Source organism: Rhipicephalus microplus, chromosome 2 (assembly GCF_043290135.1).
Source record: "Rhipicephalus microplus isolate Deutch F79 chromosome 2, USDA_Rmic, whole genome shotgun sequence".
Classification (NCBI taxonomy): Eukaryota; Metazoa; Arthropoda; class Arachnida; order Ixodida; family Ixodidae; genus Rhipicephalus; species Rhipicephalus microplus.
In genome coordinates, this window is record NC_134701.1 from 36,494,823 (window position 1) to 36,515,737 (window position 20,915).

The 20,915-nt window shown below is 43.0% G+C and overlaps 1 protein-coding gene across 9 annotated transcripts in view; it reads right to left on the reverse strand.

Moving 5' to 3' along the window:
* The window catches only part of LOC119169139 (uncharacterized), a 748,171-nt gene that overhangs the window by 400,636 nt on the left and 326,620 nt on the right, over nucleotides 1–20,915 (reverse strand). For 8 of the 9 annotated variants that reach the window (XM_075883059.1, XM_075883033.1, XM_075883038.1 and 5 more), the window contains 4 exons: nucleotides 13,552–13,740; nucleotides 13,443–13,493; nucleotides 11,978–12,127; nucleotides 8,918–9,010 (listed from right to left, as the gene is read on the reverse strand). In XM_075883059.1, the coding sequence (XP_075739174.1) occupies nucleotides 8,918–9,010; nucleotides 11,978–12,127; nucleotides 13,443–13,493; nucleotides 13,552–13,740 (483 nt within the window). The remainder of the gene's footprint in view (nucleotides 1–8,917; nucleotides 9,011–11,977; nucleotides 12,128–13,442; nucleotides 13,494–13,551; nucleotides 13,741–20,915) is intronic. The other variant, XM_075883044.1, reaches the window with a different exon arrangement.

Here is a 20,915-nt window from a genome sequence, read left to right on the forward strand (position 1 = left end):
TTGACTCAGACCTCAGGTAGATGATAGTGCTATGTTGACTTAGAAAGTTCATTCCAAGTATCACATTCCTGGAGCAATTTTATAAAATTTACAAAGCTCGCAGGATAAGTCTGGTTATTGACGGTGATTCTTGCTGTACAGACACCAGTCGGCATTATTAAGTGACCTTTAGCAGTTCGGATTTTGGGGCCTAACCATGTAGTCCTCACTTCTTTCAACTTCATCATGAAAGACCCACCGACGACCGAATAGTCGCTAGTTTTACCTCGTGTGTAACGGTTGGGTCATGACGTCGGGTCATGACTAAGTCTATTTGCTCCGCTGCTTCCACGTTACATCGTGACGTCTTTAGCATGCTGCGAAAGTTCGACGTCAAGACCCTTTTTGTCTTGCAGCAGGTGCTTTAGATTTTGTGGCGGCAGCGGCGGAGGATCTTTGGTAGTTCGTCGTACAGAAACCCCACTTCCATCGGTTGCTGCCTTTAGTTTTCAGAGTAAGGACTTGAAGATCAGCCCCGAACAAAGCCGGTGCACAGCCCGCCACATGGTGAGACGTAATGGCCTCGCAACGACGAACAATAAGGTCGTCAAGGTGTCGACTGTGCTCCCGCGAGGTAGCCAGCGATGTTATGTGGTCCTTCACCTCTTGTGGGCAGGGCACGTTGATGTCGAAGCCCCGTAGACCCATCTGTCGGTATTGGCAACGGTGGTAGGTGTGCCTGGCCCCGCCGCAGTGGTAGTAGAGCGAGTGGCTGTCAAGTTCTCGTCAAACGTCGGTTGTCCTCAGTGCGCTGCGCTGGCCCACTGGCGAACGGTAGGACATCAGTGGTGATGGTGGCCGCGGTGGCGGCGGTGGCATCTGGTGAGGAAAGTGCGATGGGGCGGCGTTCTGGCATGGGCGTGGAGAAGGAGTGTGACGACGAGCTACAGCAGCAGAGCTCATGGCTTGTAGCTCAGGCTGCACTAGTTCAATTGTTTGGAAAAATTGCTGGACTTCCTGGCGTACAACGTCAGCGATCGGGTCGATGCGATGCTGCGAGGCCAGCAAGAATTTATGCAGCTCTTCCCCGTACGATCGCTTGTATCGTTTTCTAAAGGTCGTCAGAGCCGAGAGCATGAAGAGCTGGGTTATCTTCCATCGTTCGCCGGTTGTACTGGCGAGTTTGCATTTCTAACATCTTCTCGATTGATCTTGCTTCCAACAGGAATTCCTCGACGATCTTCGGGGGGGTTTCGAATTAGTCCAGCGAAAAGTTCTTGCTTGACCCATCGCATGAGAAAACAAACATTTTTTCACTTCAAGCATGTCGTGGTCAGAATGGTGGAAAAGTACTGTCATTTCTTCCACGAAAAATTGTTACATTTTCATTCGGGAGTTGCACCCTCGTTTCCAGTAGCGTCACGGCTCTTTCCTAGCAGGTGATGCTCCTGAACGTATCCAGGAATGTGCTGCAGAAGAGATGCCATGTTTGAAGGGCACACTCCCGATTCTCGAACCAGGTCCTAGCCACGTCCTCCAAATGAAAGTAGACGCAGCGTAGCTTCTCTTTTGTGTTCCAGTGGTCCAGAGCGGCTACACAATCATAGGTCTCCGGCCAGGTCTCCGGATATTCAAACGATGACCCACGGAATAGAGGTGGTTCCCATGGCTGCTGCATCACGGTCGCGGGCTGTGACACAGCAGTTGTCATCGTTGCCGTGGTTGTGTCATGGTCTTGGTCCTCCGAGCTTTGTCTTGTAGAGGTCCGCACTCTGGTGGTAAACCCTACTGCTTACAATTTGTTCGGTGCTTGTGGCTGGCATTGGTGTTTTCTTCGCGACGTGGGCTGGGTTCACGGCTTGACGGGGGTGTCCGGTACCTGAACGAAGCAGCACCTTCACCAGATGTAACGGGGTAGTGACGTGGCCGAAGACAGGAGACTCTGGGTTGAGATCAAACTGTATATTTGAGTGAACCTGTGCCCGGTGAACGAAAAGTTGGATTCCAGTAACAGTCTTGCACTGATATCGGCGAACGGAGCATCAGCCGTCGATCAACTGCCAAGCGGCAAAGAGTGTCGGCATTTACACCCTTGTCATCGAATATTCTAGCGTTATTGCTAGCGGCGACGTATGTTCCCCAATACTTTGCGACGTTGCTGAAGTGAGCGTAATCTTAACAAAACGATCTACTAAAGCCTCGAAGCTTCTCGAATATCGTAGGTGCGGTTTGTGCTGAACGTAGTGTAACGGGGTGATAACAAAACTTGAGAAAAGGAATGTGGCAATATGATGAATATATGATGAGAGATGGGGGGTATTTGGAGTATCCGTCCGTGTGTCCGTGCGTCTGTCTGCGCATCCATCTGTGCACTGTCTGTTTGTGCATCCGTCTGTGCATCTGTTTGTTAATGCATCCATCCGTCTATGCGTTCGTGCATCCGTCCGTACTTATGTCTGCACGTTCCTTCAGCCGTATGTCTCCCTGCGGAGAGCTTCGCCACACTCCTCATAATTCACCTCATGAATATGCTGTGAATTTTTTTGCTTCCTTTACAATGCTCAGAGTAGAGTAAAAATTATTTAACTATACAAATAATTAGTGCATTTCTTTATGAAAGTGGCATGAACACTTTTATTTATCAGGTGGTGAGAGGGCTGAAATTAAACTGGGAGCAGTTTTTGGAGCAGGAAAATTTCAATCTTGGAGCAGAATAACCTCGATTCGGAGTAGCTAGCAGCATTTACCATGCTAACTTAAGAGCTTGAAAAAACAAATTTGTAGGAACTTGGGGATACAACGACATACTTCAATCAGCTTCGAAAACACGTTATGAAACAGTAAAAGAAAAGTTTGAACAAATTATGGCCAGGTATGAGCTATACTACTATGCATACCATGTGACAAATGCAATCCAGGTAACAAACGCCATATGAAGTAGTTGAAAAAATAAATAAATAAAAGGTTTGGCAAATTAGGTTTGCTCCATAAACATTAAAAAAAGAAAACAAAAGAACACAGGAAAAATTTTTTTTGCATAAATTACAGTTACATAGCACTAGGCGTAATATCAGTGATAGTATGACTTGGCAGATTACGGCTTAGTATTTTCGAAGACCTGCTTATTCCTGGAGCTTTGCTTAGGTCAGTATTACTCTGTCGGAGAACATCACAACAGACGCCTTGAACTATCTGCTCAGCCGTGCAGTTGGCGTAGCATCAATTGAGCTGAACGCTTTAACCAGGTGATAACAAAAGTGTGCTGCACAACCATTCACTGTCACCTGTGCCGCATTACTTTCAAGAGTACAGCGTACAGGCAAAGAAACCATGATGCAGTGACTCGTCAAGTGCAGACCTATGATAGCGGTGTTGTAAGCACACTGCACGCTTTTATTATGATCCATTAGAAAACGCTCTTCATGTGGTTTTGCTGCCACTTTCTTCTGAAAAATCGCTGGAACACCATGGAGACGCATCAGGTGCAGAAATCTAATTGAGGCAACAAGCTACTCGCTTCACCTCTGCACAGTATGGAGAGCACTAGTTCTAACACTCCCATGGCAAATGTGTGCATAGGTGACCACACGATAACATTTGCGTCCAGAGCAATATGCTATTCACAACAAAGAAACTGAACGCAACGCATGTCACTCGTTTTTGTTGGCCGACAATAGCGCCAGGACACACATCCCAAAGCACAGAGCCTGGCAGCATATTCTTGGAGGGTCCCGCATATTTGCAACAGCCCGGAGGAAATTATGGTTGCACCACAGGAGGCTTCATTAGAAGGGGCCATAAAAACATGGTTGGCGGTGTTTCTTAGTGTCCCTGGTGCTGCTTGGAAAATCATGTGGTTAACTTAGTCTTTTTCCTCAACAAAGATGATGTGGGCATTGAAATTCTTTATTTCAAGGCTGGTTCAAAATATTTAGTGAATTTCTTGCAACTTTTATGCTTTTGGAGCAGCTTGGCACAGGAACACGAACTCTTGTAAAAAATGGGCAATATTTGCAGATGTTTTTCCACTGATTTATATTTAATGACAAAAACCACAACAGTCTGCTGACGCACTCACATCGGCTTGCACATTTTGTGAATCATCACTCTGAAATTGAGACTTTGATGAAAACCCGTCTGGTCAGAATGAAAAATGATGAAGGAAAGAAAGTACACCGACCAAATGAAAGCTTAAAAGAAACAACATTGTGAACAAAGACCTTAAGTGGAATGTTATAAAGTTTTATTTGGTTGATATGCTTAATTTTAAATGTGGAGCATTGCTTAGTTGCACGATATCATGAATACGGCGTCGACGGTGCCGTCTAGATCGCCATTGCCCATCCTCGCGTCTCATGCCAACTGGCGCTCCCCTCTCCCTCCTTCGCCTCGCAAGGCTGATGCAAGCAGCGTCTGCTAGAAAAAGACTGACTGCTCGTGCTACACAACCATTCACTGGCCAGCCTGTATATGTAGGCACTGGATTGCGCATTCATTATTCAGGCAAGGACGTCTTTACATGGCTTTCGCTTGACTTGGCGTTTTGATTGACTAGAGTAGATGCGATGGAAGCAACAGTACCGTCAACCAGTAGTGAGGCACAACCCAACATCTGCGTCCGACCACTCATTGAAGGCAACGATTCTCCTTCATTAAATAAAGAATAATAAAAACGAAACAACAATTAAGCATTCTCAAACCATATCCAATTACGCAAAACTCACACGACACTTCCACTACTCCGCGAAGCATTTACTCAAGTTTCCCTCCTGGCAAGATTTGGGCGTTTTTTTTTTTTCATCATCCACCACCAAGCATACCACACAATTATCTGCAAACATCTTGAATAAAGACCAGTTGACGACTCTGTAATACCCCAGAGCTCAGCAGGCGACTCTACCTTGATAGTTAGTTTAGAGAAATCTGTCATGGCCTACCACATCCAGTCCATCACTCAGTGAAATCTCCATACAACAAATTTCAAGGAAATGCTGTCATGGTGTGTGTGGTACAATCGTGTGGTGCGCGGTGGTCATGGTTTTTTGTTCTATGGTGCGTCAACGAAGACGACGACAAGACAGGCTGGGAGACGAAATCGTGATCGGAAGTCATGCCGGACCGGCAGAGAGAGAAGTGAAGAAAGAAGACGGTAGTTGGACAACATGACGGGAAGGCAGTTGCAGGTCGAGGCGCTCATTCGGTCCTGGTCTCGAAGCAGACCACTGCCTCCAATCCATCCGTGGGTTGTCCACCTCGACTGGTGTTCTGGTAGCCAGCGCCGGTCCCTTGTGTTGGGACTCGGGCGGATTCAAGACCTGTGCCTACCACTGGCCCCGAGACGAGTTCTCTCCACGACACCGAGTCTGCTGGATTCCAACCACGCCTTGCCTGTCCCTGCTGTAGGCGTGAGACTCCACGCAGCGACTCGTCGATAAAGCAGCCTTGACCCGCATATAGTGAGACCTTGCCGGCGTTATTTTGTGTAGTGGAGAACTGCTTTAACTGACTCTATAACAGTAATCTGACTCGGATCATTGTAGTCTTTTCGCATTGCTTCATTATTGCTAACTCCTACGTCATCTCCTGCATCACAAACATCTTTTCACCCTCGTGCAATTGTCTTAATCAATTGCACGAGGGTGAAAAGATGTTTATGATACAAGAGATTGTCTTTGATCCCACGACCCGCAGGTCGTGGGATCGAATCCTGGCTGCAGCGGCTGCATTTCCTACGGAGGCGGGAATGCTCTAGGCCTGTGTGCTCAGATTTGGGTGCACGTTAAAGAACCACAGTAGGTGAAAATTTCCGGAGCCCTCCATTACGGCGTCTCTCATAATCATATGGTGGTTTTGGGACGGTAAAGGGCCACTCACCAGGTTCGACAATATTGAGCTGACAAGCGCAATGCGTAGACGAGGCATTCATGATCACGTCTGCCAAAATTTGCAACGCTACGCGCCGCGGAAATGGGTCAAATTTCAAGATGAAAGCTGCTCCCCCTTCCCTCTTCCCCCTTCCATCCCCCTTCCCTCTACACAGCCCTGCGGTCACGTTGGTCCTCTATGTAGACGACTCTGTTCTGACGTCAACAGTATATCACGTGACATGGCAAAAATTATTTTACACAACATGCGTATTTTATGTATTTGTTGCTTTAAGAGGTGAGTAAAACTTGAAATAAATAATGAGACGCAATAAAAAATTGTGCACGTTTTTCTTACATTTTTTTTCCCATGAAATGCTACGAGATGCGGGGCTAATGTGCCAGCGTTTCACATGCATTCGGGTTCCCACGGTCAGCGCACTGAGCAAACGACCGCCGTGGAACGCTCCTACGCGTTTGCGCACTCATTGTGCTCATCTACTCTACCGCGTCTAAGCCAGTGTTTCCAAACAATCCCCAAAAGCAGGCAGAAAACCACAAAATAACGCTGGTCAACAAAGCAACGCCACTCGCGTGCACGGGGCTGGGCTTGTTTGGGCACGTCATGCGAACGTCACCTTTTGGTCGGATGCCGGAGAGGGTGGGAAAGAGGTTTGGCTAGCGAAGGCTACGCGGAGAAGCGGCAAAGGTTTCGAACTCGCCTTCTCTCGCCCTTGTTTCGCGCCGCTTTAAAAAACCTGTTTTCTTCGCTCGCAATGAACCGATTCGAGAAATTTTTGTGGCAAAACGTTCCTCATCGAACACCCAACAACTTCCACCGTCTAACTGAAATTCGGTATGGGGCCTGGTGAGTGGCCCTTTAAACCTCCCATATCTACCAATTGTCTTCATCAATCTCGGCAATGAGTATTTGAGTCGCTGTAATTACACAACCATGCCCTCACAACTGCTAAAGATCATTCGTTCTTTTGAAAAGTCGCCTTAGTGAAAGTATTAAAAGTTTGAGCACAATTTGTAAGCGCAAAAACGTGGGTCGCCTTCCTATGCTGTGTATACAATGCGACCTTGTTATGCTCTAGTAAAAGTGAAAAATCAAACACCAAATATTACGGAACCAGTGCATGTTTATTTGAGGAAAAGCATGATCGTTTCTGATATGGCCAGCTCGACTGCTAACTTAAGAATGTGCATCCTTCTTGCGCACTGTGAAGCATTCGTGTTAAATACCAATTCTTCAAGTTGGTTCGCGTGCACTGTTAAAACATTGTCACTGCTCTCGTCGCCATTTCCTTGTCACAACAAATGATATGGATATTATTGGTCAAGAGCTAAGCTCACAATCATGCTTCGACATCGCACTGCACGTAGTGTTCCTAGCATTAGTGAAGCATGCATGGGTAATCACTGGCGACTTCATCCCACCCACAGGGCACTCGCCTCGCGTGTTTCACTGTTGTAGCATTTCTTTCGTGCTGCTTTTAGAGTTAAGCTTGAATGTTCAACCACCAATCAAAAGGCTAGAAAACAGAAGTGTAAAAAGCGCACAGGTAAAGCTGCCCGATGAAAACGATGCAATAGGGCAAAGCCTGCCGTGGAAAACAAGCACCAGGCGATGAAGATGGCAAGAGAGTGATCGCACATTTAAAAAGGATGGGCAGATACAGAAACATTTGGGCATTCTGATGATGATTATATTGACTGCCAAGAAGCTGGGCAGTATCTTCACAACCGTGAGTAACTTTTTAAAATTGCTATTCATTATTTTAAGGTTTTTAAAGGGGATAAAAGGGGGATAAAACATATTTAAGGGAATTAAAATATGAATCATTGTTCTGAAACATTCCGCAATCTGATATTCATAGTAGTGAAATATTTCTACATTAAGCCAACAAACATTTGGAGAGAAATTTTCAAAAATGTCATTAAACTTAAAAAACCATGATTCTGAGGTTCCCTATAACGAGATTTGACTGCGTGTTGAAGTCACTGACAATATTATTGACAATGTGGCACGTACCCTCCCGCGGTGGTCTAGTGGCTAAGGTACTCAACTGCTGGCCTGCAGGGCGCGGGATCGATTCTGGCTGCGGTGGGTGCATTTTCGATGAAGGCGAATATGCTTTAGAGCTGTGTGCTCAGATTTGGGTGCACGTTAAAGAACCCCAGGTGGTCGAAATTTACAGAATCCTCCACCTCTCATAAACATATGGTGGTTTTCAGCCGTTAAACCCCATATATAAATCAAATCATAAACAGTGCAGCCCGTATATTCTTTGCTATTAAAATGTGCTTAAAGCCTCCTTACTAGGCTGGTGCGAAGGTTCGAATGCTTTGAATCTTCGAAAGAACAGCACAATTTCGAATTCGCTCGAAGTCGAATGGAAATCATTGGAAACTTCAAATTGTTCGAGACGAACAAAAAGGTGCCTACTAATCCACATGTAACACCTTGTAAAGATGGTTTGACTGCAGTAGAGGGATGCTAAACCATGAAAGCACCTATCAAAGTGTATATATTAGTTTTCATGTATCTTTCTGTAAAAATGGTTTCACTGCAGTGAAGTAATGCTAGCCATGAAATCACATATCCAAGAAAAATCCACGCTGCACCAGAGCTCCACTTTAAGGTTAAATGTAAATATTACCCTCACATTGATTAATTTTCTTTTTTCAGTTTGAAAGCTTCTTACACAGACTTGGATACTCTAAGTATAGCAAATCTTAAAATGCAAAATATTTTACAGGCTATCACTTGCATTCTACAAAATGTCCAATCCTGATACTGTTCTCAGTTGTTTCCACTTTCTTTGATGCAAAATATGACATTTGTACAGGCCTTCTTTCAATTTTTCAAAAATATTGCACAGGTTAGTTTGGTCACGACAAATATGCCCATTTTTCTTTACAATATGTAATATTTACAATATTACAATTTGCTTCTAAATTATTCGAGCAAAATCACTTTTCCTTTCTGACCTAAAATTCTCTATTTGCTCAAGCCACGCACATGAAATAAAGCATTCACCTTGCGTATCACAATGCTGCATACGTACCCCGTCAGGAAAGTCCAGGTTGATCTTGAAACAAGGCACCCGCTTGACTTTCCTGGGAACACTGCTGTCCTTGGCATCCTTGCGCTTGCCTGCCTGCAGAAAGAAGCTGCCTCATCGTCTGGAGCAGAGAAGTTCAGCCGTGACTTTTCACTATAGTGCCTAAAATATACTGGCTAGTGTGCCGTTCGCCAGCTCTTTACAATGAAGGGGGGTGGCACTGATTTGATTGAATGCCTGCGGTGGGTGCATTCTTAGGTGCGTTCGGTTCACCTGCCCTAATCCGAATCGGTTCGCAACAGCGCACTAGAAGTTCAGAAATTGTGAAGTGAGAGTTCAGTGGTGCAGGCATAGTTCGACAGCTGAAATGAATACCGATGTGCAGACAAGCTGCAGGTTTTATTTCTGTTCACTTAATTTACACTGTTCAACTAACACTGACCGAGGACAGACCGCACATGCGGACATTTTATGAGGCACAACCATCTCAGCGAAGCACCATCAGCGTAAGAGGTGCATAAAAATCGTGAACCACCGCTGCATTTTCTCTGCACCTTTTCAAACAAATGGCAGAGTTCAGAGGTCATCAATGCTGTACCGCTGAAACAAACGGCAAGGTGCAGCACCTCGTGAACTGGTTTACGTGGTGCAAGCGAATTGATCCATTTGGCTAACTAGGCCTTTCGTTTTGATGTGTCGAGTGCTTAAAGTATGGTTAAAGAGTGAACAGTGCAACTGGACGCTGGCAGGAAAGAATGCTAACACACACACACACCTTTGTATGTGTGTGAGCATGTTCCGCTTCGTCTGCGTCCAGCTTTGCTGTTCAAACACGGCATGATCAACCAACTAGCCGACCAATAGACCGTGGATTGATTCTGCACATGTTTCCACAGCTGATCGTGAGTGCTGTGGTAGCGACGTTTGATAATGGCAACTTGCGGCCCCTCCCGAACGCTTGACCTGGCCACAAAAGTCGATAATCTGGAAAGAAGTTAACAAGGGAGGCACCGCCAAGCAAGAGATAGCACGAAAAGTATGGTGTTAAACCCAACTCGCTGTCGAATTTCATCAAGTGCAAACGGGTGAACTCAACGACGGTAGTTTTGAGGCCATTCAAAACGTCAGTTTTGAAAAATTTGTTGCCGTGGACAGAAACGTCAATACATGCGGTCCACTAACCAACAAAAAATTGTGCAGATGGTTCAGCTGGTCAAAGATGACGTCAACATAGAAATGAACCACTACCGAGGACCACGGATGTTGCTACAGGTCTTGCTCTTGCACTGTGGTTTTAATTTTTTGTTAAAGAAGACAATGTTGAAGAAGTATTTCAAAACGTGTAGTGCTCGTAAAACTTGCTAGCCGCAGCCAGGTTCAGCAAAAGAAGATAATAGACTATTTTCTTAAAAAACTGTCAGAGTTGAAGTAATAAAAGTGCAGTTTTTTGTGCATTTGGCTTGGAAGTTGGTTCATTTGAAATTTTTGTGATTCCCGTGAACTTTATATTAACGGAAGTTGACTGTACAATCGTTATAAAAAAATATGCGTTGAAATAAATGCATGTTTAGTTTGCAGCCGTGAAAATTAAGAGCATGGAGTGGCGTTAAATAGAAATGCAAGAAAAAAAAATCCTGCTTTGATCCAGTCAGCATTCTCACCGTGAACGATTACTGTGAACGATTTCGAGATATCGCTTATTCAACATCTAAGGCTTGACTAATAAGTAATTCCTTCTATGATGAGCTAACATTTACTGAATCAAATTTACATTCAGTAGTTGAGTGGGGAAATCACTGCTAGACTCACTTAAGGCAAAAAAACGTTAGCTGATCTCATCACCAATGAGATCTGGTTTCGAAAGTCCCCTAAAGGGGTAGTAATGCAACCACACCGCCTGTGTCAGTCAGTATTGCGAGCACAAGTGAGAATCGGTCGAAGTACCAAACAAAAAATGAGCTGGTGCACCGCTACAGGAAAGCATTAAAAAAACAACTAAAATAAACAGGCAGACTGACTCAAGAAAAATTTAACACACTTCCACAGTGCATGCCAAAGCATAAAAAAGACCGACAAAGAAATAAATGTGTTTCACACAAACAGAAAATGATGTACATGTAAGTCTTTCACCCTCAAATAGTGAACTTTGTTTGAACTTTGTAATGTTTGACCATCAATTTTTAGCTGTAGATAGCCGTACCTATACCCTATGTACTCGCGTAATCAACCCACTCGTATAATAAATGCACCCCCACTTTCAGTCCTGAAATTTTGAATTTTTATTATCCCGCATAATAAACAAACCCCGTATATTCATCCCCTGTAGTCCCACAAACCGACACCTGGTGCCTCCTTGCTCTTTAGATCTTTTTCGTATTTAAAAGATTATTATTATTATTACTATGCTAAACCCTTCGCGCACGTACACTCAGTCCACCCCCTGCCCTTTTGCCCACTGCCACGCGCCGTGTAGTTTTTCTCTCTATCTGCGCGTGGCACATTCCCTCTCTTCTTTATTCATCCGTGCACCACAGTGAGGTTCACAAACGATGCGCTAGCACACACGGAGTAAAGGTTACGAAACTTAAAGGCCCAACCACACGTACATGATTTTCGAGCGAAGATTTGCTTTTGTGAAAGGCCATTTGTCGCAAGTTTTTGGAAAATAAGAAAAAAATCACTTGTGGCCCGGATAAGAGCGTGACGATTTCCCCAATATAGAAGCACCCTCGATTCTCACTTCTGTTGCAATTCGCTCTTAATGCTTATCTGCGCATGCTTGAAAGAATGCAAGAAATAGGCTACTTTTTCTACAGTAACTCCTGCAGACAACGATGCGGCGGCTGTATTTTGCGTTAATCTTGTTATCAACGAACTTGTTTACAGTGCAACACCAGAAACACAGGACAGGGAAGGAGCAAAAGGAGAAAGAAAAGACAGCACTGACATTGATGCGGACAGTGCCATCTTTTTTTTCTCCTTTTGCTCCTTTCCTATCCTGTGTTTCAGGTGTTGCACCGTAAAGAAGTTAACGATGGATCCCAACCAACTGGCCCAACTTACTGTCTTATTGTAATCAATGGTTTGTTTTGATGCTTTGGTGGTTGCATGGTGCAATGTCGTCGTTGCGGTTGTCGTGCGAGTTTGCCATGGAGGTGGCCAAGTGCGTTGCAGCGCACGCTTCAAGCTGTGCCTCGAGACCCCAGCAGATACCTTTATTGCGGTTAAACGATTGCGAGAAGAAAAAAAGACGTGAAACGCATTAATGGAGTGGGCGGGCAGTGCGGGGAAAGTTTGCAGAAGATAGCGCCTCAACTACTAAAGATGAGTCAAGTGCAACAAAGAAGCTGCTTCCAAACAGTGTACACATATGTCCATTGTGAAAGACTACACGCCTTAACATCTTTTCGCCATTTTTGCATTTTTTTGCTCATCCCAAAAAAGTTTTCACAAAATGCCCCACATAATAAGCGGACCCCCTGTTTTGCTTCAATTCTTCGGGGTAAAAAAGTGCATTCATTATGCGAGTATCTACGGCATATTTTGCTGTAAGTTTAAATAGAATGCCAGTTGTTAGACAGCAGTGTCTTAGTGTTTCTTTCCTTTGTTGCAGTGTTTAGGTTTTGCCACAACCACTCGGCATGCAAAATTGCCGACTAGCCCAGACGTGAACCATTGTAACTGACTGTATTGTTTTCTTGATAGGCATATGGTGAAGCTGTTCAAAACTCCCACATACCAACTTCCAGCTCCATACCCTTGTGTTGTGCTCATGATTTCGTTTCACTAGTGCTATACCCATCTCACAAAGATATGCTGCACAGGTCGATGAAGCTAGTTGTGAACAGAGCGTGACCTCAGAAATTGAAGCAGCTAGGTCTTGTCAAAACATGGTCTTCAAAATATGAGATGAAGCTTAACTGCACAGTGGGATGCCTAGCTGCATAATGATGAGGAGTAAGTGTGGCTGTATGCCAGTGCTTGCACGCAGAGACAAGAAATCTCAACACGGCCGAATGTGTTGATGAGAGAACAATATTTCAGTGAGCGAGCCAAGAAAAGCTGATTGGTTTGACATTGCGGGCGTGATCAGAAGCCAAGTCAGCGAATGGGGTAGTGTGCTGCCCGTAATCATGGAGATTTTTATACTTTGGTCTCCTTTCATGAACACCACTGTTCCACTGGTTTCATGGCAATGTGAATGAGTCATATGCAAAATGACAGCAAAATACAATTGCAATATAACAGAACACAACAGCACAAAAGCTATCATGATAGCTGCCAAGGCAAATGACACCAATGTCAAAGCCACCATCCCCCTTTTTCTGCTGTTGCTGCTTTCACGAAATTTAATTGTATGCATGGCCCAACAGCAATTATGTGGGCCTCAATAATGTCTTTTTTTACATGATTAAAACTGTGCAATGTAGTGCCAGACTTTGCAATAAGAGATATAATGAATAATTAATTACACATTTTTATTTTCATTCTAATGAGATGCGAGTGCGTTGGTGTAAGTCATACATACCCCTTGCATGACTTTTCTCCCCTTCTTTCCGACCGTTTTTTTGTCGATCACCTGTGAAAACAAAACGTCATGTAAACCATCCCACTGGAAACTCCAATCACTGCACTACCTGGTCTTCTGAGATCTGTCCCACATAGGGCCCACAGGTGTTCAGATGCTGCAGGTATTCGGAGGCAGTGGCAGCATGATGGCTGCAACCTGGCTGGCGGCAGTCAAAGTGCTCGAACTGGTTTTCAACCTGTTTCAAGGCAGCCACCACCTCTGGTACAGTCAGTGGCCGGTCATCATTTATGCGTGCCTTAATAAAGAAAAAAGAAAGAGATAAATTTAAGTAAAAGTTCCATGTTGCAAAAAGACAGGTGGCACTGTCGATTCCAAGGCCTGTTGGCTTTAATTTTTTATGCAATATCATGGGCTGACTTTCATTTCTTTGGCTAAGCTTTCACACTGCTGCACAACTTTTTGCCATGTTGTTTCAAGTGTTATTTTTGTAAGCACTGCACATATTTTCAGCATTCTTATACACTGCTTTTGCAAGTTACTTCAGCAACAAGTATTTGCACTTTCCATGAATGACCTCAAGGCTTGGGAAAACTGACAGTGTGCAATTGTTATTGACTAAAGGCACCCCCCCCCCCCCCCACTAACAACTGAAATAAACTCTGAGTGTTCAATCAGTAAACAACTGAAAAACTTCTGAGTGTTCAATCAGTCAAAGCAATCAAAAGGAGGAATTTTATAGCAATATAATATAAAAAATGCATACAGAAATGTTTGGACCCATAGCCTAAGCGGCTAGTGAAGGGTCCAACACAGAAGGATTTTAATAAAAAATAGAATAATAGCAGTCTTCCAGAAAAAAATTAAACAATTGTGAAAGCATCATAATTGAGTGATATAGTGATATACAAAAAACAAACAAAAAAAAACAACAACGATCACTTAATACAGCAAACACACATGAGAATAATTATAAGAATGCCTAAAATCTCAAGAAAATGTCTGATTAGCAATAGAGTATCATTTGCAGGCAATGTAAAAACTTCTAGTGCATTTTATTTACAGAGGCAAATTGTTCCAAAGCTTAGCACCAGAAAATTGCATCAGTCTTTCACCATATACATTTGAACATAAAGGAAGGTTAACATTACCTATGCTAGGGTGTCGCGTATTTAGCAACGGAAACCTATAAATGGTGCGGGGAAGAGGTGTGTTTGTGTTTATTATTTTATTTACTAAGCAGGAAATCTTGTACCTGCGTACGTTTGTAAATAGCAGTATACGAAATCTCTTTGTAATCGGATTAGGGGAGTAAGGTATGGCATATACGTTTGGCCCCACGATTCACAACAATAGCTGAGGTGGCAATGAAATAGGATGAAATATAATGTCCGCATCATACTCAAGTCAAAGTATTGACGTGCTTGTATCAGAGTGTAGCAATTGAAAGACAACTTTTTGCAAACAGTGTTAGTATAAATACCTAAATATTTAATAGTTGGAACACATTCAATTGATTGATTGTTTAGTGATACGTCAATCAAAAGGTGATTGAGACTTTTCATTCTTGACTGAAAATTAATATATTTTCTTTGATCTGTATTTAGTAGCAATTGGTTCTCATGGAACCACATTGAAATAAAAAGTAGCTCATTGGACAAAACATGTCGTAAGGCTTCAAGTGAATTACCTATGAATAAAATTGCAGTATCATCAGTATACATTAATGCTTCAGACGACTGTAGTAGTCGCGGGAAGTCATTGACATACAAGGCAAATAAAATGGGACCCAATGCGGATCCTTGTGGCACACCACAGGTGTCAGTCCTTGGTTCGGATAGATAACAGTGAATTAGTACTTTTTGCTTTCGTGATGTAAGCTAACTGGAAAAAAAGACATGAGCATCATCAATATTACAATAACAATTTAGTTTTTCCAAAAGTGCCGAATGGCAAATAGTATGGAACGCCTTTTTTATGTCGATAAAAATTCCAATAACAATATTTTGTTTGAGTGCGGAGTTGATGATTTGAGATAAAGTAAGCCCAGCAGTTGATGTGAATTTTCCTGCAACAAAACCGTGATGTTGCGGGCAAATTATGTTATTCTTGCAAAGGAAGTCTTTCAGCTGTTGCGCGATTAACTTTTCAAAGATGTTTACAACGCTTAACACGGATATTGATCTGTAGCTTCCGGGCATATTATGGTTTCCAGCTTTGTATATTGGTACAACTTTGACCATTTTTAGAGCATCTGGATAGGAATTGGCATTTATTGAATGGTTAAGGAAGTGACAAAGGGGAGCACTCAAAAAATCTGAATTGTCTTTCAGTACCCTAGCTTGTATATCATACATTCCTTCGGCTTTGTTCACCTGTAGGTTTTACATAGCAGACATCACCTTCTCCTCTGTTATGGCCTGAAAACTAAAATTGTTTTCATTTTTTTCAACGCAGGTGGTGGGTCGTGCAGCACTAAATTGTTTCGTAACTTTTTTGCCAACTGTGGCAAAGTAATCATTGAAATCATTTGTAAGGCTAGTTGTTAGATTGTCAGGAAGAATTTTCTGTTTGTTTTCAAGCCCTGTCACTTCCCTGATTGTTTCCGATGTTTGCTTTGTATCGCAGCGTTTCATGAGGCCTGTATAATATGCCTTCTTGGATTTATCCAGTAGCCCAGCTGACTGATTTCTGAAGTATTTAAACTGAGCCTTGTAGTATTCAATTGTTTTGTTTGATTTTAGTTTATTATAATGGTAATATTTTTTCTTTAGTAAAGCTAAAATAGGATCTTTCGTCTAAGGACACAAGGCGTGGTCATATTTCCGTCGTGCGCACATATAAGATGACTGCCTTATTGCATTCGTGATACTGCAAATGATAATATTACATTCAACTTGCACATCATCGTTGTACAGTGTTTCGAACAAAGTGTGTTGCAGGAGGGTGCATAGTTTTGAATAATTTACGCGTGTGATATCTTGGGACTAATTTCTGGGCAACACGAGTAGAATGTAAGTACGCTTGCAGTACGAAAAGAAAAGTTGGGTGGTGATCAGCAATTGCATACCCATAAACACCAGCTTTCTATGTCAGCATCTAGACTGCACAGCATGTGATCAATAAATGTGGGAGAATGCTCCGACAAACGTGTTTCTTTGGATATAACATTTTTAAGATTAAAAGACTGTAAAAGTAACAAGTAGTCATGACGTTGGTCTTTAAGTAGACCTATATTGGAATCACCACAGCTTATTATTTGTGCATGCAAGGTTACACAGTGAATTAGTGTAGTTTCCATGACACATATGAAGTCATCTACGTTCAAACCTGGGGGGCGATGAACTTCACCAGCTACGACACAACATCCAACTGTTGCAAATAGCGTTTCAGCCATTTTTTGAGAGCATGAAATGTCATTTAAACGCTGGAAACTAAGTTAATTCCTGATAAACAAGGCTACTCCACCACCTTATGCCACGTGCGGTCTTGGCTGTGAAAGCATTGCATATCCAGGTATATTTACTTACTCATCTTCCTTAAGCCATGTTTCCATTATTGCCATGACATCGTATTGAAACGAATGTTGTGATAAGTAGATTAGTAGCTGGTTTTTTTATACGGTTCACATATACATTTAATAGTATGGAAAGAAAAGTGTCCAAGGATGTAAGCTCATTTCCAACACTTATTTCTAGCAATGCACAAACCAGCTGGCATGGAGTTTATGGTGAAAAAGATAGTCTCAGCAATGCTGTTCAACTTGTTATGGTCCAAGAGCAAACTCAAAATATAAGTTCCCATTTGCTTCTTTCGAAATATTAGCCACAAGATGGAACAATAAGCTGTATACAGTGCTACATCACTTGGTTCCTGGGAACAATAGTATACTGACTAGCAGCGCTTTTCATGTTCGAGAAGCAGTACAAACTTTTTTGAAATTGCACCTAAGTACTCTAATAGCATTGCCCCAGAATATTGCTTGGGAAGAAGTAAGACATCGAAACAACTTCGTAAAAAGACAAGCCGATCTAAATAACAAGCATGCTGACAGTACAAGACCTTTTAAGGGTCTTTTTTCTTTCTTGCAAAATGCGTACCATAATTTTTTTATTGCTAAATATTCTTTAGACGAATCTATTTTTAAAAAAATATCACATATCTTTTGAAGTGACCATGAAGTGAAAATATTATCATTTGTTTTGTGAGATACACATAGTTTATTCATGAGGAATAGCAAAGTAAATCTTCAATGACCCTGAATGAAAACCTATACGACTATTAAAAATTTCTTCTCTAAAATAACCGTCCACATAGTTGACAGGCAACCAATGTGCACGAAGTGGCTTTGCCTAGAAACATGAGGGGGGGGAAGAGAGAGAGTGAAAAGCCTCTTTTCATCCAGTCAGCATTATCTCACTGTGCACAGTTTTGAGATGTTGTTCACTCTTCGCTGACTTGTCAACATTTGAGCCTTGACACGTAAATAACTTCTCGTATAAGATGAAAAAAATGTGCAAACAGGAGTAGCGCTGAGCTGGTGTTTCCACAAGCAAATTAGTCTTCCTCAAGGCTAGAACAGAACTGTTCTGTTCTGCCTTGAGAAAGACAAGTCGGCTGGACACAACTTCTGTTTGCAAATTTTTCATCACAAGCTACCATCTTCCCCTTCCTACCATTTTATAGACTTCTCGTGTGTGAATCAGATTCTGATTTTGCAGTTGAACAGCAATTCAGAAGAATCATCGCTAGACTCAGACGCGGTATAAAAACCGGTGCGCACTTTCATTAAGAAAAATCTGCATTTGTGAGCACGTTTGGAAAGGTAAAAACAAGTCCGAAACTTATATTTGATCCTTTGTCTTATTGCTAGTGAGATGAAAGTAGTTTTTGTGAGAGCTTGAAACAAGAAACACAAACACAGCAGCATCCTTTGTGTCAATCAGTGCCTTCACAAAACTGATTGATATGTGGGGTTTGACGTCCCAAAACCACCATATGATTATGAGAGACGCCGTAGTGGAGGGCTTCAGAAATTTCAACCCCCTGGGGTTCTTTAACGTGAATGCAAATCTGAGCACACGGGCCTACAACATTTCCGCCTCCATCGGAAATCCAGCCACCGCAGCCGGGATGCCTTCAGAAAACTAGCCAGCATAATCACCTGCTGGGGAGCAATAGATGAGGCAGTTTCTAAACTGGACAGCCAGCTCTGCAACTGATGACATTTCAATATCTGAGACAGAACAGTGACCTAAGACACCTGGCATTGATGGTATTAGTCCCGAGAACGAACACTGGGGTTGCTGCTGTAACGGCAAGGACTTGCCTTCTCTGCCTCCGCTTTTAAGGCTGCAGTGGAATGTTTGCTTTCTCTCAAATGCCGATCTGCGATGCACCTTCACCACGATTCTCCCTATTCCGTCCCTGACACATAAGACCCTTCTCCTTTCAATCACACACGCGAAGAAAGAGAGAAAAAAAGAAAGCTGTCGAGGAGTGTTGGCTCTCTCTCACGCGCCAGTGCCACACTTCCACCTTTCCCGCCCCTGCCACGTAAACCCTTGAACGACGCGAGCAAAGAGAGCAAATAAAAAAGCTGACGTGGAGCGTGAGACGCTCCTCCTTTTTTGTCACGTGCTGTCCACGCTGTGGCTGAGTAGCAAAGACGCAGTTATTGTTGTCATTGTCTTTAGAGAGTGTCAGCCCTGGACATTACCGGGCGTAACTTCTTTTGCCAGGAGAATCCTGAAGCCAAAGTAGAAATGCTTTGCAAGCTGCGTGCTAAATTGACTCGCTGCAAGGCTAAAGGGTGCAGACGCGCATCACCGATTACTTCCATTATTGATGAATGTCCTGTGATTTGTGAATAAATGTAAGTCTTCTGAAACTTCCCCCTTGTGTGTTAGCTCAATGCACATGCGACACTGCATGGTGAGCACTTCGTTAATTTAGCTTTCACTATTTCAAACTTTTCAAACAAATTTTCAGGCTTCGAGTTTGAATTATCAAGATTCGACTGAATCAATAAAGTTCGAATATCGCCTGCACGAGCAAATAAAGCCATATTGCCCATAGCCTACCATTACAAGAGTCAGACAAGGTGTCAATGCCATCACATAATGGCAAAGGAGCATGAGTTTGCATAGAATGCCTTCGTGCGCGACTGAGCTGTGCGGGTTGTTGATTGCTGCCTTATTAAGTGCAACTAGTGATGTCACGCTCATATTACCAGCGTTGACGTCAAGTGAAAATAATTTTTCACAATGAAAGCGGCTGCGTTGCGCCCTTATGCGTGCACAAGCCTGTGCCTGCGAGTGCGATAAAGGCAGATCAGCTGTATGTTGACAAGAAAGTTTTCACGGATCAAAAGCGTGAAAACATAGAATTTTTGGCCGGCTGAAGCTCTTCCCTGTAGGTAGAGCTTGGCTAAACGACCCCCAATACATTCACACGTGATCGAGGCATATGTAGAAGCGCATGAACTTCCAGCAGAATAAATTCTCCATTCTATGTAGACATCCTGTCACACTCTCTGCTGTTCCGATTGTCAATTTAAGGGAATGCAAGTTCATATTTTGCACTTGTGAATATTTCATTCGAACTTCTGGTTAATCTGAACTCACGCTAAGGTCCCGACGTTTCATTCGAGTAAAGGTGGTTTTTTCTTTCAGGTGGAATCTGAAAGTTGTCATAAAATGCGGGGTCTGTGTAAAACTGCACCGTATAACCAAGTTTTTAATACATTATTTTCAAGGGGATTTGGCCGGGATGAAACCGATTTGTCGTAAAATGCAAGTTGTCGTGAAACCAGGGGACGTATAATCGAAGTTTCACTGTACTTGAACTACACCAGTAAGACAATGAGTTTCTTTGATAAAGCAATAGTATGCAGGAAACCTAAGAGAAAAAAATAGAGTGAGCTTATTTCTAAAATTTGTGGGCTCACATATGTTCACAATGGTGTCAAAGGGCCCGTTCCACATTTTTATGCCCCGAGGAAGTGCAGAGTCGTCATATGCGTGCCTTCGGCCTGAGAGGCGTTGGATATTATTGAGACTGCTTGAAGAGCCTTGTGGTTTTGTAAGAGTCAGTGTCGTTTTACGATTACTGTATACACTCAAACCTCGTTATGACGAAGTTGGAGGGAGCCACAATTATTTTGTTATATACATTATTTTGTTATATCGATTATAACAGTTTGTGGCAATGTATGCTGAGATGGGCGCACACCTATAAGCATACAAAGAAGGAGACCATCTCGCGGCCCGATGTATCTCTACCTGACCACGCGTGCGACGGAAAATAAACGCAGTCGAACCTCATTAACTTGAACACACTTAATTCGAACTTCTGGTTAATTTGAACTCACGCTAAGGTCCCGTCAAAGCTATGTATATTCCAATGGGCGAAAACGCTCTGTAATTCGAACGCGCAAGCCCTTACAACGGTTATTTCAAACATACCGCGCTC